At 45.7% G+C, this 24,838-nt stretch overlaps 2 protein-coding genes and 1 pseudogene across 2 annotated transcripts; 2 read left to right on the forward strand and 1 right to left on the reverse strand.

The window, feature by feature from the left end:
• Positions 1 to 474: 474 nt before the first annotated feature.
• EID2 (EP300 interacting inhibitor of differentiation 2) lies at positions 475 to 2,103 on the forward strand. Its single transcript, XM_010380896.1, has one exon. It carries the CDS (start codon positions 722 to 724, stop codon positions 1,430 to 1,432), a length of 711 nt encoding a protein of 236 aa, XP_010379198.1. The 5' UTR covers positions 475 to 721; the 3' UTR covers positions 1,433 to 2,103.
• A 3,495-nt stretch (positions 2,104 to 5,598) lies between these two features.
• LOC104676189 lies at positions 5,599 to 13,543 on the reverse strand (annotated as a pseudogene).
• A 4-nt stretch (positions 13,544 to 13,547) lies between these two features.
• EID2B (EP300 interacting inhibitor of differentiation 2B) lies at positions 13,548 to 14,874 on the forward strand. Its single transcript, XM_010380898.2, has one exon. It carries the CDS (start codon positions 13,607 to 13,609, stop codon positions 14,090 to 14,092), a length of 486 nt encoding a protein of 161 aa, XP_010379200.1. The 5' UTR covers positions 13,548 to 13,606; the 3' UTR covers positions 14,093 to 14,874.
• The last annotated feature ends 9,964 nt before the right edge of the window (positions 14,875 to 24,838 follow it).

The raw sequence follows: 24,838 nt of genomic DNA on the forward strand, positions 1-24,838 counted from the left end.
AAGAGGAAGGGTTCTGGGATACTGGAAATATTCCATTTCTTGGCCTGTATGGTAGTTAAATGGATGTTCACTTTGTGATAAATCATTCAACTGTATATTTATGTTTTGTTTACTTTTCTGCATGTTATATTGCACAAATAAGATTTGAAAAACAAATGTCCAAAGTAGTTAATGCAATGTTAAAGATAACAAGAAAAGACTATAATTATAAAGCTTTAGTAGCTTTATAATCGATCCGTATGGGTGAAGATAGGCAAAGGAATGAATGAAAAAAAAATTAAAAATCCAGAAAAGACCATGAATCTAAAATATCTTGATATATAATAGAGGTGGCATATAATCTACTGGAGAACAAAGAGAAACACCCTAGGACAGAACCTTGAGAACGCCTATAAGAAGCGATCTTGTAAGCATTTCTCATAAACATCAAACTGGTTGAAATGGCCAATATGGCCCCGCCCTTCGTCGTTGGGTTGTTTCAGATGCGTTGGCGCTTCCCGGCCTCGAGGGGGCATCTGCAGAACGGCGGGCGCCGGGAAAGTACGCATGCGCACTGCTCCCAAGGTTTGCGGTAGAATCTACGCTCTCGCGCCGGGTTACGCACACAGCATTTATAGCGCGCACAGCGCTCACGCACGCGCACTGGGGCGTCCACCGGGCATCGCGCTGTCCCGTTATTCCAATTTCTTTGGGAGCAGCCGAGTTGACCCCACGGTCTAAGATGTCCAAGCTGCCCGCAGACAGCAGTGTCCCGCAGACAGGCGCGGCGAATGGTGACAGAGACGTCCCGCAGGCGGAGGTAGGCCGCGGGAGGCGGGAGCCGGCCCCGGCACAGCCTGAGGAGGCCGGGGAAGGCGCGATGGCGGCGGCCAGGGGAGGCCCGATGCCGGCGGCCAGGGAAGGTCGGATGGCGGCAGCCAGGGGAGCCCCGGCGGTGGCAGCCAGGGGAGCCCCGGTGGCAGCAGCGGCGGTGGCCAGGGCAGCCGCGGCGGGCAGGGAAAGCCCGGCGGCGGCGGCGGCCAGGGAAGCCCGGATGGCGGAAGTCGCCCGCTTGCTGGGGGAGCCAGTGGACGAAGAGGGTCCCGAGGGCAGGCCCAGGTCCAGGCACGGGAACGGAGGCCTGGCTGCGTTGCCCTATCTCCGTCTCCGCCACCCACTTAGCGTTTTAGGAATCAATTACCAGCAGTTTCTCCGCCACTATCTGGAAAATTACCCGATTGCTCCCGGCAGAATACAAGAGCTTGAAGAACGCCGCAGGCGATTCGTGGAAGCCTGCAGAGCAAGGGAAGCAGCGTTTGATGCCGAATATCAGCGAAATCCTCACAGGGTGGACCTCGATATTTTAACCTTTACGATAGCTCTGACTGCATCTGAAGTTATCAACCCTCTGATAGAAGAACTTGGTTGTGATAAGTTTATCAATAGAGAATAGCTATGTGGTGACACTACTTCAAGAGAACTTCTGCATTCCAGTTATACCAATCCTGCAACTTGATTTTCAGAAGTCAAGAGTATATCGCGATAAAACAGTGCACAGGTGGAGGGGAAAAAGGGGGGGAGGGGGAAGCTTATCTTGAAAAAGCATCACAGAAGAAGTAGAAAAAAATGTCCAAAGCATTATAACTGTAACATTCTTTGAGTTTGTGATTGATCTACATTTTTTCCCCCTGCATTATGGAAAATGTCTCTCAACATTGCTTTATTACAAAGTAAAGGATGGTTTTATAAAATTGAGACTTGATGAAAAATCACCAATACTAGAGCCCATGAGGATGAAAGAAATTATCAGATAGTGCTGAACAGAATAAGACGTTAACGCTGAGTTATTGGGACTAGAAGGCTATGAAAAGAACTTGAAATTGTCGGAATATGTGCTCTCTTCATGTAATATTCAATAGAAGTTTCTAGTTTAAGATTGATTTTGTGTTTTCTTAGACATTTCAAGTGACAAGCAAAGTAAATGTACATATTATGTGATAAATCATGTTTTCAAGAACAACAAATTTCTGGACTTTTTTCTTTCAATTTTTAATCTTTAAAGTTTTTTGGTATTAAAAAAATCATTCACAAGCCAAAAAATGTATAAAATATACAGTGAAAAGCCTTCCATTCTTGTTTTCCTCCATCCAGTACCAACCATGACCTCTAATAGCCACAGTTTCCCTTCTGCCCTTCTAGTTTCCTTACGTGTACACAGGCATATATAAATCTGGGTTTACTTGTTTTATTTATTCACAGAAGTCAGCATATTATACTTACTGGTTTATACATTGATCTCTCATTAAGAACATATGTTGACCCTTCCAAACCACTGTATTTCCTCATTATTTTTTAAAGTGGCATTTTATTCCATTCTGAGGTTATGTTGAAATTTACTTAACCAGGAATATATTGACGAACACTTAGGTTGTTGCCCATCTATTTCTTTGGGCAGAATAAAAAATTGCTAGAGTAGTTCATCTTGTATATCATGTGACATGTGCACAAATATAGTATTGCTTCAATTCAAAATTCACTTCATATTTGAACATCTCTGAAATGTGGGTGCATCTTACATTTGATGCTGTAATAGATCGTTTTTTCCTTAGGTTTTCATGAAACTAATTTTTTTTTTTTTTTTTTTTTTTTTGAGATGGAGTCTTGCTCTGTCGCCAGGCTGTAGTGCAGTGGTGCGATCTCGGCTCACTGCAACCTCTGCTTCCCAGGTTCAAGTGATTCTCCTGCCTCAGCCTCCCAAGTAGCTGGGACTACAGGTGGCCACCACCACACCCAGCCAATTTTTGTATTTTTAGTAGAGACGGGCTTCCACCATGTTGGCCAGGATGGTCTTGATCTCTTGACCTCGTGATCCACCACCCGCCTCAGCCTCCCAAAGTGCAGGGATTCCAGGTGTGAGCCACCGCGCCCAACCCTAATGATGTGTCTTATAATCAATAGCTACCTAGATTCCTTTTTACATGTAATATCTGTAGGCTGATTCCCCAGAAATGAGAATTCTGGGCCAAAGGTACTCCTTTGAGATTTTATGGATATTGCTATACAACATTCTATATGTGTCCTGCTTTGCACTCCCACCAGCAGTTAATGATCATGGATGTTATAGCCTAGCCAACACACTAAACCATCAATACCTGGCTTTTGCAAAACTGATAGTTGAAAAACTGGTATATCAGTTTTAATTTGCTTTTATTATGAGCAAACTTAAATACCTTTTTTTTTTTTTTGATATGGGAGTTTCGCTCTTGTTGTCCAGGCTGGAGTGCAATGGTGTGATCTCGGCTCACTGCAACCTCCATCTCCCAGGCTCAAGGGATTCTCCTGCCTCAGCCTCCCAAGAACTGGAATTACAAGCATGCACCAACATGCCTGGCTAATTTTTGTAGTTTTAGTAGAGATGGGGTTTTACCATGCTGGCCGGGCTGGTTTTGAACTCCTGACCTGAGGTGATCCACCCACCTCGGCCTGCCAAAGTGCTGGGATTATAGGGGTGAGCCACCACACCCAGCCAGTTAATTTTAAAAGTCATATAAATTCCCTTTTCCATAAACTCTCTGCTCATAGTCTTTTTTTTTTTTTTTTTTTTTGAGGCAAAGCCTCGCTCTCTCGCCCAGGCTGGAGTGCAGTGGTACCACCTCGGCTCACTGCAACTTCTGCCTCCCAGGTTCAAGCGATTCTTGTGCCTTGGCTTCCCAAATAGCTGGGATTACAGGCACATGCCACCTCACCTGGCTCATTTTGTATTTTTAGTGGAGACGGGGTTTCACCATGTTGACCAGGATGGTCTCCAACTCCTGACCTCAGATGATCCTCCCTCCTCGGCCTCCCAAAGTTCTGGGATTATAGGTGTGAGCCACTGCGCCTTGTTCATATTCTTTATCCACTCCCCTCCCAGGTAATTTTGTACTTTCTTCGTTGAATCCAGTAACTATTTATGATACTCATGTTAGTGATATGAGGTATGATAATAGCTTGGGATATGAGTTACTAATATCTTTTCACAGTTTGAACATTAGGTTTTGGCTTTTTGGAAAGCCTTTGGCCATGGTAATTTTTGTTGCCTATTTTCCTTTAAATTTGCAGGAGGCAGGAGGCCGGGCACAGTGGCTCACACCGCTAATCCCAGCACTTTGGGAGGCTGAGGCAGGCAGACCACTTGAGCTTAGGAGTTCAAGACCAGCCTGGGCAACATAGTGAAACCCTGTCTCTATGAAAAATATGAAAAATTAGCCTGGCGTAGTGGCACACGCCTCTAATCCCATCTACTCTGGGGGCTGAGGTGGAAGTATCACTTGAGCCCAGCAGGCTCCAACATGGGTGACAAAGTGAGATCCTGTCTCAAAAATAAATAAATAAATAAACCTGCAGTATTTTGAATCCTAAGGTACTCTTGGGTGTGTGTGGGCGGGGGGGGGGGGGGTTCATTGTTCATATTTGAATCTTTGAATCATTTGAAATTTATTCTCAGGTACAATATAAGGATCAATTTTTTTTCAATATATTTTCCATTTTTACTGTGCATACACATACATACAAAGTATTTTTAAAATGAGCTCTACAATATGTGGTTTTATCACTTGGTTTACAACTAAATACATTGTGAACATTTTCTCTTCTACAACAGTTAAAATAATTATATAGCTTGGAGGAAACATAATTTATTAAGCAATCTTGTTGGGGACATTGAGGTAAAATTTTTTTTCTAAAAAGACTTCATTCTTTTTACAATGCCTTTGAGAAAAAAAAGGGGAGTCCTTGTCTTATGTATCTTTCTATAGATGATGGAAACTTGTCCTTCCATTTAGTCTTTTAACTTGCTTCTCTACACCCACCTAATCACCAATCAAATAACCTATTTTATGTTTTCCAACCTCTCTCTCCCATTTGCTTCCTCTTTCTTACCCAGTCTCCCTGCACACATGCAGACGGATTTCCATTCCTTCAGCTGAGATTGTGCCACTGCACTCCAGCCTGGGTGACAGAGCAGACTCCATCTCAAAAAAAGAAACAAAAAGAAACACTGGACTTGGGCACAATGGAGATATGGCTGACTTTTGTTGTTGTTGTTGTTGTTGTCATTATTGTTGAGACGGAGTTTCACTCCTGTTTCCCAGGCTGCAGTGCAGCGGCGCGATCTCAGCTCACCGCAACCGCTGCCTCCCGGGTTCAAGCGATTCTCCTGCCTCAGCCTCCCGAGTAGCTGGGATTACAGGCATGCGCCACCACACCTGGCTAATTTTGTATTTTTAGTAGAGACGGGTTCTCCATGTTGGTCAGGCTGGTCTCGAACTCGCGACCTCAGGTGATCCACCCGCCTTGGCCTCCCAAAGTGCTGGGATTACAGGCATGAGCCACCACACCCGGCCATATGGCTGACTTTCTTTTGAAAAAAGTAGTTTTTTGGGAGAGGGCAGGGCAAAGAGGTAAGAAGTAGTTGGTACTATAAGGAAATGTTAGAGACCATTTTGGAAATGTATTCATTATTTTAAGGCACCTAACAAATGATCATCCTTCAGTTAGGACATTGTAGCAGCAGCTTTTACTGGTCATGAAATTTGCATGATATCTAAAATTGTATTTCTGGAAATAGGTCAATGTCGATTAATAGTAACTTTGTATAGAAAGGCAGATGCCAGCAAGCATTAAAGTGGTACATGCAGAAGGTGGTAGTTCTGGAGTCCTGGAAGCCATGAGATGCTCATCCATCATGAGGCCACCACAGCCAGGTAAAATGCCTGAGGAAAGCAGCAGAGCTGGTCCTGCCAACATTTACACAGGGAACGCTTCTTGGGCAGCCAGATATCGTGGAGCACAGACCCACAGTTCTCTTTGCACACATCATGCTCACAGTTCCGTCCATAGAAGGACGGGGGGCAGGCACAAAAGGACCCCAGCATGCAGGTTCCCCTATTCAGGCAGCAGGTTCTGCTTAGCTCCTTACTGTCCCATATCCCCATGGGCGGCACACGCTGGGAAGACCAAGGCCGAATCGCAGGCTCCTCCTGGGGCCAAATGCTGTCATTTCTGAAGGCCAGGATGGACGTGCAAGTTCCTGATGGCCCAACCTGGCAATTAATGCCAGTTCAAAGGCTACAAAATGCCCATGATCCAAATCACACTGGAAGAGAAGCAAGCCATCTTCCTGCAGTCCACAGCTCTGTCATTGTACCCTTGAACATCCAGGCAGGACAGAAGATGGGAGACAGCAGCAAGGATCCAATTTTTTTTTAGATGACTTCCTGGTTGCCCTAATAACAGTTACTGAGTAGTCCACCTTTTCCCCTCTGATTGTTTTTTGTTTTTTTTTCAGATGTAATCTTGCTCTGTCAACCAGGCTGGAGTACAGTGGCAGGATCTCAGCTCACTGCAGCCTCCACCTCCTGGGTTCAAGTGATTCTCCTACCTCAGCCTCCCGAGTTGCTGGGATTACTGGCACACACCACCACACCCAGCTAATTTTTTGTATTTTTAGTAGAGAGGGTTTCACTATGTTGGCCAGGTTGGTCTCAAACTCCTGACCTCAGGCGATCCACCTGCCTCAGCCTCCCAAAGTGCTGGGCACCATGCCCAGCCCCACTAATTGTTTTAAGATGCCTTTTCGTACAAAAACTGTGTTTTAGATTTTCTAACTAGTTCTAAATCTGGTAATGCTAAAGCCTTTTATTACACTTCTTTTTCAGAGTGCTTCTGGGTGTTTTATTCATTATGTAACTACATCAACCTCAAAGTCAGCTCACCTCATTTCTTTTCTTTTTTTTTTTTTTTGAGACAGAGTCTTGCTCTGTCACCAGGCTGGAGTGCAGTGGTGTGATCTCGGCTCACTGCAACCTCCACCTCCCAGGTATCAAGTGATTCTCCTGCCTTGGCCTTCCAAGTAGTAGGGACTATAGGCGTGCACCACCATGCCCAGGTAATTTTTGTATTTTTAGTAGAAATGGGGTTTTGCCATGTTGGCTAGGCTGGTTTCAAACTCCTGACCTCAACTGATCTGCCACCCTTGGCTTCCCAAATTGCTGGGATTACAGGTGTGAGCCACCACACCCAGCCATTCTACATCCTTACAAGTGGTGACATCTTACAGAGGTTAAACATCCAAAGTTTTGGGATTTGTGAGGGGCAGCACATAAGAATCTAGAGTTCTTGGACCAACGCACATCCTTAGAATAGCTAAATACGCCGGGCGCGGTGGCTCAAGCCTGTAATCCCAGCACTTTGGGAGGCCGAGACAGGCGGATCATGAGGTCAGGAGATCGAGACCATCCTGGCTAACACGGTGAAACCCCGTCTCCACTAAAAAAATACAAAAAACCTAGCCGGGCAAGGTGGCGGGCGCCTGTAGTCCCAGCTACTCGGGAGGCTGAGGCAGGAGAATGGCGTAAACCCAGGAGGCGGAGCTTGCAGTGAGCTGAGATCCGGCCACTGCACCCCAGCCTGGGTGACAGAGCGAGACTCCGTCTCAAAAAAAAAAAGAATAGCTAAATACACATTCCAACTGAATTTGAATTAAATATACATTGAAACTTAATTGTTTCTTTATGCAAACCTAAACATATGACCTCATATCTGAGATCCAGACTCAACTGCTTCTGGAGAAATGGCCACCTGCAGATGCTGAATGTGGGAAGACCTTCCAATAAATGGGCATTGGACACCAGCTCTGAAGTGAATACAACTAGGATGGTGGGTAAGGTTCTGTTTTCTTCAGGGATTGGACAGAACACACAAAAAAGGAAAGAAGGAGGTGGTTCTCTGTCAGCTAACTACAATGACTAGATACTCCTACCTCCTCCTGTCACCAAGATCTACCCATACATATTGTTTTCTGCAAGGAAAGCAAAAAAATACCTCCATTTCTCATGCAATGGATGGGTCACTGGTTTGCTCCAAAAGGAGCAAACACCAGATGAAAATCATTGATCCTCAAAGTAAAAATAGCCTTTGTGCCATAATAAGAAAGATACAGTGTTTGGTCTTTCTCTCTGGTTCCTGGCACAGAACTCCTAAAACCCTTAGAATCAACTGAGTGATAGTGTGTTAGGAGCATCTTTTGCTCTAATGAGGTGACGCTTGGTGGCCCTTAGATAGCTTCACAGTGGAGGCTAGTCACTAGAAAGACCAAGGCTTCACTGGAAGCTTGGAACTCTCAGCCCCATCCCCAACCTCCTGGTAAGGGGAGAGGAGCGAGGGGCTAGAGATTGAGTCAATTACCATTGGTAAGTGATTTATCAATGATGCCTATGTAAGTAAACCTCCATAAAGTCCCTAAAGAGCAGGATTTTGAGAGTTTCCAGATTGAACACATCAAGGTGCTAGGAGAACCCTACCAAGAGAGGGCATGGAAGCTCTACGTGCCCCCCACACCCACCCTTTACCCTGTACATCTCTTCTACGTGGCTCTGAGTTGTATCCTTTATCATAAACTAGTACTGGCTGGGTGCAGTGGCTCACACCTGTAATCCCAGCAGTTTGGGAGGCCAAGAAGGGTGGATCACTTGAGGACAGGAGTTCAAGACCAGCCTAGCCAGCATAGCAAAACCCCATCTCTACTAAAAAATACACAAATTAGCCTGGCATGGTGGAAAACAGCTGTAATCCCAGCTACTCAGGTGACTGAGGCACAAGAATCACTTGAACGCAGGAGGTGGAGGTTGCATTGAGCCAAGATGGAACCACTGCACTCAAGCCTGGGTGGCCAGAGTGAGACTCTGTCTCGAAATAAATAAGCTGTACTAGTAAATACAGCACTTTGCTAAGTTGTGTGAGTTCTAGCAAATTATCAAACCTGAGGTGCGGGGTCATGGGAACTCCTGAATTTGTACTTGGCTGGGTAGAAGTGTGGGTAGCCTACATAACTCCATTTGTGACTGGCATCTGAAGTGGGCATAGTCTTATGGGACCTGTGGGGTCTGCACTAACTGCAGATAGTTGGTATCAGAATGGAACTGTGGGACACTCAGTTTGTTTTGGAGAATCGTTATGGAAAATCCCACACATATTTGGTGTCAGAAGTGTTGTCAGGAGAAAATCTCTCTCAGCCTTCAAATAAAGAATGCTATCTCTTTAAAATTTTTTTTTTGCTTGTTTGGTTGTTTGTTTGTTTGTTTGTTTGAGACAGTATGTCACCTCTGTCACCCAGGCTGGAATGCAGTGGTATAATCATGGCTCACTGCAGCCTCAACCTCCCAGGCTCAGGTGATTCTCCCACCTCAGCCTCCTGAGTAGCAGGGACTACAGGCACCTACAACCATGCCTGGCTAATTTTTGTATTTTTTGTAGAGATGGGTTTTCACCATGTCGCCCAGGCTGATCTTGAACTCTTGGCCTCAAGCAATCCACCCGTCTCAGCTTCCCAAAGTGCTAGGATTACAGACCGAGCCACCACGCCTGGCTTAAAATGGTAAATTTTTATAATTCCCTGCCCTGTGGAACTCAGGTTCCATTCAAATAGAGGAAATAGGCATAATAAATTATTTTGTATTATAAATATAGAATATATTTTATATGACATTGTATATAATACATGTTATTTATGTCATATATTATTACAAGTTATATGTATTCCAGGCAAACTAAACAGTCACTGTTTAAGGCAGGAGTTTTCTGAGGTATTTGAGAAGTAGTGAGGAAGTCACCTTGGCTTGGAGCAGAGCAAGCAAGGGGAAAGGAATGGGGATGAAGTCAGAGAAGTAGCAAGTTGGCCTGAGCTGGTATTGGAATGGTGCCTTATGGACTATTGTTGGGATTTTGGCTTTTATTCTGAGGGAAATGAAGTTATTCTGAAGGAGGTTTTGAGTCGAAGAGTGAGCTGTCTGACTTGCATTTTAAAATAATCATTGTGGGCTGGGTGCAGTGATTCACGCCTGTAATCCCAGCACTTTGAGAGGCTGAGGTGGGTGGATTACTTGAGGTCAGGAGTTCGAGACCAGCCTGGTCAACATGGCGAAATGCCGTCTCTACTAAAAGTACAAAAATTAGCCAGCATGGTGGCGGGCGCCTGTAATCCCAGCTACTCAGGAGGCTGAGGCAGGAGAATCACTTGAACCCGGGAGGCAGAGGTTGCAGTGAGCCGAGATCACACCACTGCACTCCAGCCTGGGCAATAGAGCGAGACTCCATCTCAGAAAAATAATAATAACCATTCTGGATATTTTATTAAAAATAGATTGTAGGGGGCAAAGTAGAAGCAGAGAGACCAGTAGGAGGCTATTGTAATAATCTGGGGAAGAGATGGTGGTGGTTCAGCAGGATGGGTGCAGAGGAAGTGTAAAGAGTGAACAACAGATTCCCATTATGTTGCGAAAGCTGACCCAACAAAATTTGCTGACAGATTGAACGTCGTATTTGAGAATGTTGCCAGGCGTGGTGGCTCACGCTTGTAATCCTAGCACTTTGGGAGGCCAAGGCAGGTGGATCATGAGGTCAGGAATTCGAGACCAGCCTGGCCAACACGGTGAAACCCCATCTCTACTAAAGATACAAAAAATTAGCCGGGCGTGGTGGTGTGTGCCTGTAGTCCAAGCCACTTGGGAGGCTGAGGCAGGGGAATCACTTGAACCCAGGAGGCAGAGGTTGCAGTGAGCTGAGATGGTGCCATTGCACTCCAGCCTGGGTGACAGGGTGAGACTCTGCACATGCACCAAAAAAAAAAAAAAAAGAGAGACAGAACAAATGACTCCAAGAGTTTTTCATTTGGAACAACTAGAAGGATTGAGTTGCCTTCAGTTGAGATGGAAAGGCTGTGGTTGGAATTTATTTGGGACTAATTATCAAAAATTGTGTTTTGGCGGCCAGGTGTGGTGGCTCACGCCTGTAATCCTAGCACTTTATTTTGGTTTTTGGTTTTTGGTTTTGTTTTGCTTTGTTTTGAGATGGAGTTTTGCTTTGTCGCCAGGCTGGACTGCAGTGGCACGATCTCAGCTCACTGCAAGCTCCGCCTCCTGGGTTCAAGCGATTTTTGTGCCTCAGCCTCCCAAGTAGCTGGAACTACAGGCGTGCACCACCACACCCAGCTAATTGTGTATTTTAGTAGAGATGGGGTTTCATCATGTTGGCCAGGATGGTCTCAATCTCCTGACCTCGTGATCCACCCTCCTCTGCCTCCCAAAGTGCTGAGATCACAGGCATGACCACCGCGCCCGGCCTCCAGCACTTTGGGAGGCTGAGGCAGGGCAGATCACTTGAGGCCAGGAGTTTTGAGACCAGCCTGGCCAACATGGCGAAATCCTGTCTCTACTAAAAATACAAAAATTAGCTGGGCGTGGTGGTGGGCACCTGTAATCCCAGCTACTCAGGAGGCTGAGGCAGGAGAATCGCTTGAGCCCAGGAAGTGTAAGCTGCAGTGACCTGGGAGGTGGAGGCTGCAGTGAGACCAGATCGTGCCACTGCACTCCAACCTGGGTGACATAGTGAGATTCTGTCTCAAAAAAAATAAAAATAAAAATAAAATAAGGTAGTTGGAGAATCAGCATTAAAACTTAGTTTAAGAATTTTTACTTGATTTTTCTGTTTTTCCAGAGAGTTTCTCTGGCCTCTTTTCTTTGACTTGCAGGTAATGAGCAGTGTATTATTATAACCATTCAAATTGGAAGCTATGCTGAATTCTGGAGACTTTACGGCTAGCTCATAATTACAAATTCCCTCCAGTGATCAAGCTATCTGCCTAATTTAAAGATACCTTCCAAAGAAGTCCTTTCTTTTTTTTTGAGACGGAGTCTCGCTCTGTCACCCAGGCTGGGGTGCAGTGGCCGGATCTCAGCTCACTGCAAGCTCCGCCTCCCGGGTTTACGCCATTCTCCTGCCTCAGCCTCCCGAGTAGCTGAGACTACAGGCGCCCGCCACCTCGCCCGGCTAGTTTTTTGTATTTTTTAGTAGAGACGGGGTTTCACCGTGTTAGCCAGGATGGTCTCGATCTCCTGACCTCGTGATCCGCCCGTCTCGGCCTCCCAAAGTGCTGGGATTACAGGCTTGAGCCACCGCGCCCAGCCAAGAAGTCCTTTCTTTTGTCTTCTGTGGAATATCACAAATGTGCCTTTTGAAGCATATATGTCACATGTAGGAGAACTCACTCCATCTCTCCAAGAGAACTGTAGAAACAAACCAAGGTACGCATAAGTCAGAATGATTTCCAACCCAGTCAGCTCCCAGACATGACCTGTGATAGGTCAGAATTTTTAGATGGATCCTCCTGAAGTTCAGTTGCCAGCAACTCTCATATTTGGATTCCAGTTAAATTCAAAGAATTTTTTTTCGAGTCAGGGTCTCACTCTGTCACACCGGGCTGGAGTGCAGTGATGCAATCATAGCTCACTGCACAGTCGACCTCCCAAGCTCAAGTCATCTTCCCACCTCAGCCTCCTAAATAGCTGTGACTACAGGTGCACATGCCACCATGCCTGCCTAATATTTTTTTGTAGGGACAGGGGTCTCACTATGTTGCCCAGGCTGGTCTCAAACTCATGGGCTCAAGCGATCCTCCCACCTTTGCCTCACAACGTGCTGGGATTACAGGCATGAGCCACTACACCCAGCCATAGCTGACTGACTTTAAATGGAACACAGACTTTCACATTTTGGGTTATCATCAGGATCAGAGCTAGCCACACAGAAAGACTAACGATATCATTAGAGAGTTGGGACTTGGAGCCATGTGATATCAGGTAGGAGGCTGGAGACTGACTTCAACAAAATGGGCAATGGTTTAATCAAGCATGCCTATGTAGTAAAACCCCAATAAAAATTCTCGATACCAAAGCCTGGGTAAGAGTCCTATGTTAGCACTGCCCCCGCACTTATTGCCACACATGGACGACAAAGGGTAACACATCCCTAGGAACACAGGAACCTCACATTTGGAACCCTCCCCATCCCAGACTGTACCTTATACATCTCTTCTAATCTGTGTCCTTTGCCTGTAATACACATGACTAAGTATAACATTTTAGTGAGCTCTGGGAATTATCAAGCCTAAAGGTGGTTTTGGGAAACCCCCAAACTTGCAGCGTCAAAATATTACTTACAGGCCAGGCTGCGTGGCTTAGGCCTGTAATCCCAGCACTTTGGGAGGCCAAGGCAGGATGATCACTTGAGACCAGAAGTTCGAGACCAGCCTGGGCAACACAGTGAGATCCAATTTCTACAAAAAAATAAAAAATTAGCTGGGTGTGGTGGTGCACACCTGTAGTCCCAGCTACTCCAGAGGCTGAGGCAGGAGGATGGCTTGAAGCTGGGAGGTCAAAGCAGCAATAACCGAGAGCGCATCACTGCACTCCAGCCTAGGTGACAGGGCGAGACCCAGTCTGGAAAAAAAAAAAATAAAGACAGGAGCTGGAAAATGACCTTATAAGGAACTTTACATTAATATTGAAGTGGTTGTAATTTAAAATACCGCACAGTCCGCAGGTCTTCAGGCGCTCAGAGGACTAGAGGCGGCTACAGACGTAATGGCTACTCAGGACCGCTAGGGAACGCTCGAGGAGTGTGCACCGTGCTTACGCATGCGCACACTATCTCACGCGCAGCGATTACGCGCACACCGAGACTTGCGCATGCGCACATCCTTCATACAGCAGCGCAGTACCGTTATTTCCGTCTCCGTAGAAACGCTCGGACTATGGCGGAGTCGACTGGACTGTTGGAGATGTCTGAGCTCCCCAGAGACAGCAGTGTCCCACAGGTGGGCACAGGGAGTGGCGTCAGCGACGTACTGCAGGGAGCAGTCGGCGGCGGAGTTCGGGTGCAGGAGTCCCGGGAAGGCCCAGTGGCCGAAGCTGCGCGGTCCATGGCGCGAGTGCCGAGCCCTGTGCCCGGGCCCATCCCCAGCAGCGTCCCGGGCCTGGCGTCCGCGCCAGACCCCCATCAGCAGCTCGCTTTCTTAGAAATTAACCAGCAGCTCTTGTTCCGCGAGTATCTGGATAGTAGCTCCTTGATTCCGGTCAGATTACTACGGGATTTCGAGGAACGCCGCAGGCTGTTCGTGGAAGGCTGCAAGGCGAGGGAAGCAGCCTTTGACGCGGATCCACCGCAGATGGACTTCGCTGCTGTCGCGTTTACTGTAGCGCTGACTGCCTCCGAGGCCCTCAGTCCTCTGGCCGACTGAGTCGGCTGTGATGATGGGACTGGTGGCAAGGAATAGCCAAGTGACCCTATTCGGATCAAAAGAACAGGCAGGTTGTGCCAGTTTAGTTAACTCTGTCGTTAGAGGGAATGCAAACTGGAAGGGAATACGGCAATGTGCAATTGAAGGAGGAAGCACACTGCGAAATGGAAACAGACAAGACTGTTGAATTTTGTTTTCTTTCTTCTTTGTTAGTATTATTTAAATAGAGAAGGGAGTCTCGCATCCCTAGGCTGGTCCCGAACGCTTGGACCCGAGCGATCCTCCCGCTTCGGCCTTCCAAAGTGCTGGGATTACTTTAGAGGCTTGAGCCACCGCGCCCGGCCGAATCTTGTGTTCAAACAGGTCCCAAGATACTTCTGACTTAGCACTTTGTTAGCAATGCATTTTCCTGCATTTGTGGAGAATCCTTCAAGACTTTCACCATAAAGGATGGTTTTGCAAAGATCTGAGAAAAAAAAAAAAAAATGCCAATCATAGAACCCATAGAAATGAACCAAAGTGATGAAAGGAAACAAAGAGTTGTCAGAATCCAGGTGTACCTGAGTTACTAGCACTGGAAGGCTGTTGAGAGGACTTTGAAATTTCACAATTTGTGGTCATGTCAACAAATCCTAGTGTAAGATTCATATTTGTGTTTTCTGAGGTACTTTAGATGAACGGTAAATATTCAGTAGAAAAACCCACGTATTTATTATATGATCCATGTTTTCAAGTCTATGTGAAATTGGGTAGGTGTGGAATAAACTTGTTTTTAATTTTAAGCTTTTTATTCTAGAATATGTATTCTATTCACAAGACTCAACAACAACAAAAAAAGTATGGCCGGGCGCAGTGGCTCACGCCTGTAATCCCAGCACTTTGGGAGGCCAAGGCTGGTGAATCACCTGAGGTCAGGAATTCAAGACCAGCCTGGCCAATATGGTGAAACTCATCTCTACTAAAAATAAAAAATTAGCCAGGCGTGGTGTCACGCACCTGTAGTCCCAGCTACTTGGGAGGCTGAGACGGGAGAATCGCTTGAACCTGGGAGGCAGAGGTTGCAGTGAACCGAGATCACGCCACTGCACTCCAGCCTAGTCAACAGAGTGGGACTCCGTCTCAAAAAAAAAGAAAAAAAGTATCAAAAGATGCTGTGAGAAATCTCTCTTGTTGCTGTCTGTCAAACTCAGAACTATTCCATGCAGGTGTCATTGCTTGTGGCTTGGGGTTTCGTTGTTGCTGTTGTTTTCTTGGTTTTGCTTGTTTTTCGCTTTTTCACTGTATGCCTTTCAAGTTTTCTAATGCATATGCAAATAAACATCAATCTAAATATTGTGCATTTTCCCTTTTAAAATCAAGGCAGTTCATTTGCATCACGTGGTATAAATTTTTAAAAATATAAAATCAAGGTAGCATATTATATACCTCTATCAGCATCTTGAGTTTTTTCAGTTATATATGGAGAGATTTACATATCAGGGTTTTTTTTTCTTCTTTTTTTTATATATAGAAATAGAGATGGGGCCTCATTATGTTGTCTAGGCTTGTCTCCAACTCCTAGCTTCAACTGTTCCTCCTGCCTCAGGTTCCCAAAGTGCTAAGTGCTGGGCATGAGCTACTCCACTGGGCTTTTTTTTTTTTTTTTACAGCTACAATGTAAGGCCGTGTCTTAGTATAATGAACTTTTGGACATCTGGGTTGTTTGCAGAATGTTTTAACATTTTCTATGCATTTCTATGCATTTCTATGCATTTATACATGTTTGCATGCATTTCTATGCATTTCTATAACATTTTCTATGCATTTCTATGCATTTATACATGTTTACTCATTTTCCATAGTACACTTTTTTTTTGTTTGTTTTTCCCAAGATGGAGTCTCTGTCATCCAGGCTGGAGTGCAGTGGTGCAATCTCGGCTTACTGCAATCTCTGCCTCCCGGGTCCAAGTGATTCTCCTGCCTCAGCCTCTGGAGTACCTGGGACTACAGGCACATGCCACCACACCCGGCTAACTTTTTGTATTTTTTTTTTTTTTTTTTTTTTTTTGAGGCGGAGTCTCGCTCTGTCACCCGGACTGGAGTGCAGTGGCCGGATCTCAGCTCACTGCAAGCTCCGCCTCCCGGGTTTACGCCATTCTCCTGCCTCAGCCTCCGGAGTAGCTGGGACTACAGGCGCCCGCCACCTCGCCCGGCTAGTTTTTTTGTATTTTTAGTAGAGACGGGGTTTCACCGTGTTAGCCAGGATGGTCTCGATCTCCTGACCTTGTGATCCGCCCGTCTCGACCTCCCAAAGTGCTGGGATTACAGGCTTGAGCCACCGCGCCCGGCAAACTTTTTGTATTTTTAATAAAGACAGGGTTTCACCGTGTTAGCCAGGATGGTCTTGATCTCCTGACCTCGTGATCTGCCCGCCTCAGCCTCCCAAAGTGTTGGGATTAAAGGCGTGACCCACCGCGCCCAGCCACCTTGTTTTTTTGTTTTTATTTTTTCTTTCTGAGAGTCTCACTCTGTCGCCCAAAATGGAGTGCAGTGGCACCATCTTGGCTCACTGCAACCTCTACTTCCTGGGTTCAAGTGATTCTCCTGCCTCAGCCTCCGAGTATCTGAGACTACAGGTGCACCCCTGCGCCCAGCTAATTTTTGTATTTTTTTAGAGACAGGGTTTCACCATGTTGACCAGGCTGGTCTCGAACTCCTGACCTCATGATCTGCCCGCCTCAGCCTCCCAAAATGCTAAGATTACAGGCATGAGCCAACGCACCCGGCCCCACTTTGGTATTTTTAATGTGTCACCAGAGTGCTTGACCAGTTTACCTTCCATTCAGCCAGGGCTAGTTGTGCCTCTTTCTCCACAGCCTGGCCAATCTGACAGTTTTGGAAGCATCTGACAGTAAAAGATGGTTTCTTACTGTAGTTTTAATTTGAATCTCTCTAATTATGAGTGAGGATGCATGTTTTCAAATGCTTAAGAGCCATTTGTTTTCACTTCTCAGTGAACTACCTGTCCATATTCTTATTTTTTAATAAGTTATGTGTCAGTCACTAAAGAAATTAGCCCTTTGTGATGACATGGGATATAGTTTACAGCAGTTCAGACTGCTGTGATCCTTTTGCCATGCAGAAAAATGTTTAATGTAGCTGTGTATATTCAGTTTATTTCTTTTGTGGTTTCCAGACTTAGAGAGTCATGGGGCGGGGTGTAGCTCACGCCTGTAATCCCAGCACCTTGGGAGCCCGAGGCGGGCGGATCACAAGGTCAAGAGATTGAGACCATCCTGGCCAATATGGTGAAACTCATCTCTACTAAATATACAAAAATTAGCCAGATGTGGTGGCGGGCGCCTGTAGTCCCAGCTACTCGGGAGGCTGAGGCAGGAGAATGGTATGAACCCGGGAGGCGGAGCTTGCAGTGAGCTGAGATCTCCCCACTGCACTCCAGCCTGGGCAACAGAGCAAGACTCCGTCTCAAAAAAAAAAAAAAAAAAATTCCAAGGTTTGTTTGGTTTTGTTCGTTGTTTATGGCTATTGTGACTGAGGTTTTGTGGTGTGTAAATTTGAATGCTGGTTTGTTTTTTTTGTTTTTTTTTTTGGTGCTCTATTAAACTTACTCTATTCTCTTATTATTTGCACTAGCTTTTCTTTGGTATACAATCATATCATCTACAAAGAACAATAGATTTACCTCATTCTTTTTTTTTTTTTTACGACAGTCTCGCTTTGTCACCCAGGCTGGAGTACAGTGGCACCATCTTGGCTCACTGCAACCTCTGCCTCCCAGGTTCAAGCGATTCCCCTGCCTCGGCCTCCCGAGTAGCTGGAATTACAGGTGCACACCACCACACTCGGCTAATTTCTGTATTTTTAGTAGAGATGGGGCTTTACCACATTGGCCAGGCTGTTCTGGAACTCCTGACCTCAGGCGATTCACCCGCCTCAGCTTTCCAAAGTGCTGGGATTACAGGCATAAGCCACTGCGCCCGGCTGATAGAGAATTTTGTTAAAGGTCAGATCCGCGTTTATGGATCTCTTTTCTCCCATGATATATTAATATGTTAAATTATGTTCATAGGTTTTGTAGTAATGGTCCTTGCATTTGAAATGCCCCTCACTTAGACATGATACATTCCTTAGTGTGATACTGAATTCCATTGTATTTTATGGAATAAAATAAAATTTTTATTTAAGATTTTTTTATTAGAATTCATAAGTGAAATTAGTTTCTAGTTTATCAACCTTTGCAGTATTTGGATCAACTGTATTTCATAGATATCATTTCATATGAAGAGTACGGAAGTATTTTATTTTTTCCCTGCTCTGAAAAAAGCTGACATTGGAATTACCTGGTTTTTAATGTTTCACAGATTTTTATTCTGAAAACCATTCAGGGCTAATGCTTTTTGGGAGACTAGTTCATTGATAATTTTCTTTTTCTTGTGAGATAAAATCCATAGAGTTTGTAGGGTACTGACCCGAGTATTAGCATTTCTCTACTGACTTAGAATACAGCATTTCTGGGCCAGATACCATGGCTTATGCCTGTAATCCCAGCACTTTGGGAGGCCGAGGCAGGTGAATCGCTTGAGGTCAGGAATCCAAGACCAGCCTGGCCAAGATGGTCTAGGCCCCATCTCTACTAAAAATACAAAAATTACCTGGATGTGGTGGGGCACTCCTGTAATCCCTGCTACTCAGGAGGCTGAGGCAGGAGAATTGCTTGAACCTGGGAGGTGGAGTTTGCAGTGAGCCAAGATCCCACCACTGCACTCCAGTCTGGGCAACAGAGCAAGACTGTCTCAAAAAAAAAAAAGGCCAGTTCCAGTGGCTCACGCCTGTAATCGCAACACTTTGGGAGGCCGAGGCAGGCAGATAACCTGAGGTCAGGAGTTCGAGACCATCCTGGCCAACATGGTGAAACCCCGCCTTTACTAAAAATACAAAAATTAGCCAGGCATGGTGGCATGCACCTGTAATCCTAGTTACTCGAGAGGCTGAGGCAGGAGAATCGCTGGAACCCAGGAGGCGGAAGTTGCAGTGAGCCAAGATTGTACCATTGCACTCCAGCCTGGATGATGTAGCACTTTCTGGCTTATTTTGCCTCTTTTCTGAATATGTGCCTGTCTCCCCACCTGTTGGTGGCAGAAGGAAGTTACTAAACAAAGAATATTGTACAATGTCTGGAATTTGTAGCCTATGTAAAATTTCCCCAGAGTTTTCTCTATAAAGTAGGCTTGATCCTCACTGCGCTTTTTCTACAATGCTGGTATGAAACAGCCAGAAGTCAGTGGGGCTGTCCTTCCACCGACAGTGGTGTCTGTGGCCTGAGTCTCCTTCCCTGAGGAGATCAGCCCCAAGGAAAATACACACTGGCTTCCCTAGCAGAAAGAAGAGGAACTCTTTTCCAAATAGTATTTGTTTATATATTGCTTTCTCTGTTTTAAAATTTCAACCTCAGGAGAGATTTCTCAGTTTTAAAGAAATTTTAACTGTTTAAACTTATTATTTTTGTTTTCTTAATTTGTGCCTTTGTCATTACCTGCCCTTTTTTTTTTTTCAGTTTATTTGGATCCCTTTTTATGTTTGTTTGTTTTTGTGTTTTGTTTTGAGACAAGGTCTCACTCTGTTGCTTAGGCTGCAGTGCCTTTAAAAAAAACATTTAATTTTGTATTGTTGAGAGAGATGAGGTCTTGCTACCTTGACCAGGCTGGTCTTGAACTCCTGGCCTCAAGTGATCCCCCCATCTCAGCCTCCCAAAGTGCTAGGATTACAAGCATGAACCACCAGGCCTGGCTGCCTTTTTTTTTTTTTTTTTTTTTTTTTTTTTTTTTTAGACAGAGTATCACTCTTTAGACAGAGTCTTGCTTTGTCACCCAGGCTGGAGTGCAGTGGCAACGTCCCAGCTCACTGCAACCTCCGCCTCCCAGGTTCAGGCAATTCTCCTACCTCAGCCTCCCGAGTAGCGGGCGCCCACCACCACATCCGGCTAATTTTTGTATTTTTAGTAGAGATGGGGTTTCATCATGTTGGTCAGGCGGGTCTCAAACTCCTGACCTCGGGTGATCCACCCACTTCGACCTCCCAAAGTGCTGGGATTATAGGCATGAGCCACCATGCCCGGCCCTGGCTGCCTTTTTAAATATTTAACTTAAGCTGGATTTTCAGTTAATCAAGTTTCACCCATCTTTTCTGTTACAACCATTTAAGGCAGGTAATAAAATTCCTCCTGAGTACCATTTTAGTTGAAACCTGTAAGTTTATGTACATATTTTTATTATTTAGCTAAAAATCAGTCCCAATTGTTATTATCTTTGTTTCAACCACTGAGTTATTAAGAAGTGTTTCTTTTTTTTTTTTTTTTTTTTTTTGAGACGGAGTCTCGCTCTGTCACCCAGGCTGGAGTGCAGTGGCCGGATCTCAGCTCACTGCAAGCTCCGCCTCCCAGGCTCATGCCATTCTCCTGCCTCAGCCTCCCGAGTAGCTGGGACTACAGGCGCCGCCACCTCGCCCGGCTAGTTTTTTGTACTTTTAGTAGAGACGGGGTTTCACCGTGTTAGCCAGGATGGTCTCGATCTCCTGACCTCGTGATCCGCCCATCTTGGCCTCCCAAAGTGCTGGGATTACAGGCTTGAGCCACCACGCCCGGCCAGAAGTGTGTTTCTTAATTCCTAAAGGTGTTCAGGTTTTTATGTTTCTTTTGTTACTGATTTCTGACTTAAGTACACAGTGGTCAGAGAATGTGGTTTGAATGATGCAGATAATTTAAAATTTATGGAGGCTTTATGGCACAACACCTTGTCACATTTTGTAAACATTTCATTTGTGCAGAAGGGTATTCTCCAATTGTTGGGTACAATTATATACATTTGTTCATTAGATCAGGCTTGTGGTTTATGTTCTACATACTCTTCTACCTCCTGAATTTTTGTGGGGAAAAGAAAGAGAGATCAGCCTGTTACTGTGTCTATATAGAAGGAAGTAGACCTAAGAGACTCCATTTAGTTCTGTATTTGAAATGCTGTTAATCTGTGACCCTAACCCCAACTTTGTCCTTGCAAGAAATATGGGCTGTGGTGACTCAAGGTTTAATGGATTTTGGGCTGTGCAGGATGTGTCTTTGTTAAACAAGTACCTGAAGGCAGCTTGCTGGTTAAAAATCCTGCCCGTCCCTGGGCAATGGAACATCTCCGGGTAAAACCCATTGTGTGCTTTGTTTACTGAGCAAGGAGAAAACCGCCTTTAGGAATAAGATGGGGCTTGCTGGAGCAATACTGCTAAAAGGCTTATGGAGATGTTCCCATATGCATATCAAGGCACAGCATTTTCCTTTAAACTTATTCATGTTACAAGGATTTTTGTTCATATGTCTTACTGCTGATTTCCTCCCTACAATGATCCTATTGTCCAGCCACTCCCTTATCTTTTTGATGGTAAAGATAATTATAAATAAATACTAAGGGAACTCAGAGGCCGGTGCCGGCGTGGGTCCTCTGTAAGCTGAGCGCTGGTCCCCTGGGCCCCGCTTTTCTTTCTCTATACTTTGTCTCTGTGTCTTATTCCTTTTCTCAAGTCTCTCGTTCCACGTAACAAGAAACACCCACAAGTGTGGAGGGGCAGGCCACCCCTTCATCTTTTTGTCAGTTTCACCTGTCTCCAATTAAGATATATTTGTCAATTTAGCATTATAACGTGAACTATAGTTCTCTCAGCTTTTGCTTAATGTATTTTGTTTTTGTTTTGTTTTGTTTTTGAGACGGAATCTCACTCTGTTGCCCAGGCTCAAGTGCAATGGCGGGATCTTGGCTCCTGCAACCTCCGCCTCCTGGGTTCAAGTGTTTCTCCTGTCTCAGCCTCCTGAGTAGCTGGGATTACAGGTGTGTGCCACCAGGCCTGGCTAATTTTCATATTTTTAGTAAGAGACAGGGTTTCACCATGTTGGTCAGGCATGTCTCGAACTCCTGACATCGTGATCCACTCACCTCGGCCTCCCAAAGTGCTGGTATTACAGGCGTGAGCCACCGCGCCCGGCTGCTTAATGTATTTTGAAGCTGTTAATAGGTACATACAGTTTTGAATCATATCGCCCTCCTGCCCAATTAAAACATTTATTATTCTGTAGTTACTACTTTATGTCTATGATGCAATTCTGACACTAACTACCCGGAGTTAACATCAGTCTCCGCAGGTTTAAGGACTCAGTCTTCCACAAGGCTGTCCTCACTCCAGACACCAGCCACAAGCTCTGAGATTCCCAGACCTCCTTACTCCTGACCAACTGTCTACAAATTGAGAGGGTTCCCACTCCTCCTCAGGGTCAATAATTCACTAGAGTGACTCACAGAACTGGGGAAAGTGCTATGATTTTATAGTTTTACTATAGCCAAAAAAAAAAAAAAGATAAAAATCAGGATTAGCCAAGAAAGACACACATGGCGAGAGGTCTGGGAGGGTCCCAATGCAGTGTCCATGTCCTCTCCGTGTGGAGGCAGAACACACCAGTTTTCTGGCTCATGGATTTGTGGTGATATGCAGAGTATTCCTAGCTGGAAAAACTACCCGGGCAACCGTGCACAAAGTATTTTATTGGGGTTTTATTTTTATTTATTCTGAGACGGAGTCTTGCCCTGTCGCCCAGGCTGGAGTGCAGTGGCACGATCTCCGCTCACTGCAAGCTCCGCCTCCCAGGTTCAAGCCATTCTCCTGCCTCAGCCTCCCAAGTAGCTGGGACTACAGGCGCCCACCACCACACCCAGCTAATTTTTTGTATTTTTAGTAGAGACGAGGTTTCACCGTGTTAGCCAGGATGGTCTCGATCTCCTGACCTCGTGATCCACCCGCCTCGGCCTCCCAACGTGCTGGGATTACAGGCATGAGCCACCGCACCCAGCCTATTAGGGTTTTATCATGCAGACGTGATTGACTGGATCATTGGTCATGGAACTGAACTCAATCTCCAGCTTCCTTCCCCTCCCAGACTGTCAAGCTGATACCACATGGCTCAAAGTGCAGTTTTCTCATAATCTCATGGTGGCCCTTCTGTCACTGACAGCCACCATTCTGATTCACCTAATTACTATAAACAAGAAGTGAACCGTTAGTCACCTTTTGAGTCTAAACTATCAAGTATGGGCCAGGCACGGTGGCTCACGCCTGTAATTTTAGCACTTTGGGAGGCCAAGGCAGGCGGATTGCCTGAGGTCAGGAGTTCGAGACCAGCCTGAGCAACACGGTGAAACTGTTTGTACCAAAATACAAAAAAAAAAAAAAAATTAGCTGGGCGTGCGGTGTGCACCTGTAGACCCAGCTACTCGGGAGGCTGAGGAAAGAGAATCGCTTGAACCCAGGAGGCGGAGGTTGCAGTGAGCCGAGATCACACCATTGCACCCCAGCCTGGGCAACAGAGTGAGACTCCACCTCAAAAAAAAAAAAACCTATCAAGTATGGTCCAAAGGGCCCACCATGTTAATGGTGGGTGACACTAAGTGACACCCCTATCACTTGGGAAATGCCAAGGATTTAAAGAGCCCCTCCCAGCAACTGGACACAAAGGCCAACCGAATTCTCTACTATACGACAATATCTAATATTGTTTTTTACTTTAATGACTTTTATGTTAACAACAATTTTTTTTTTTCCTTTTTTGAGACAGGGTCTCAATCTATCGCCCAGGCTGGAGTGCAGTGGCACAATCACGGCTCACTGCAGCCTCGACCTCCTGGGCTCAAGCAATCCTCCAGCCTCAGCTTCCTGAGTAGCCGGGACTACAGGCGCATGCCACCATGCTGGGCTAAGTTTTGTATTTTTTGTAGAGACAGGGTCTCCCTATGTTGCCCAGGCCAGTCTTGAACTCCTGGCCTCAAGCCATCCTCCTGCCTCTGCCTCTCTAAGTGCTGAGATTACAGGTGTGAGCCACCATGCCCCGCTCCTTTTCATGCCTAACTCGTGTTCCTCAAAACGTTATCTTTGGGAACTACTTGGGAAATGGTTCAGCATCTTCTTAGTTGACTTCTGTTTAATGTTAACATGTACTTGGGAACATTCCTAACTAGACATTAATTTAGATGAAATTTTGGACTTGTCAGATGGCGGGAATTTAGCTCCCAAATTTGTGTGAGCGCAGGCTTATTAACAGAAGGCTTTCTTTTTTTTTTTTTTTTTTTTTTTTTTGAGGCGGAGTCTCGCTCTGTCGCCCAGGCTGGAGTGCAGTGGGGCGATCTCGGCTCACTGCAAGCTCCGCCTCCCGGGTTCACGCCACTCTCCTGCCTCAGCCTCCTTAGTAGCTGGGACTACAGGCGCCCACCACCACGCCTGGCTAATTTTTTTGTATTTTTAGTAGAGATGGGGTTTCACCATGTTAGCCAGGATGGTCTTGATCTCCCGACCTCGTGATCCACCCACCTCGGCCTCCCAAAGTGCTGGGATTACAGGCTTGAGCCACCGCGCCCAGCCCAGAAGGCTTTCTTTCAATCATTTGCTCACTAACAAGGTGGAGATTGCTAATCAACCCAACCGCCTACCTCTGTGAGGGGCATTTTTTCCCATCCTACCCACTGGAGGGTACTGCCTCCTGGGGTTCCCAGCATCCACGTGGTCTCCACTCTGGCATCTCATCCTGCTTGGGCCTTGGGTTCTGTCTTTTCCCTTCACATTTTGAGTCATGCAGGTTCTCGTCATCAAAATTAGCAGATCTCCTCATAGCAAGTACCAACTCCAACACCAAACACTTCTAGATTTATATTTCTATAAGATTTC

Source organism: Rhinopithecus roxellana, chromosome 12 (genome assembly GCF_007565055.1).
Source record: "Rhinopithecus roxellana isolate Shanxi Qingling chromosome 12, ASM756505v1, whole genome shotgun sequence".
NCBI lineage: Eukaryota > Metazoa > Chordata > Mammalia > Primates > Cercopithecidae > Rhinopithecus > Rhinopithecus roxellana.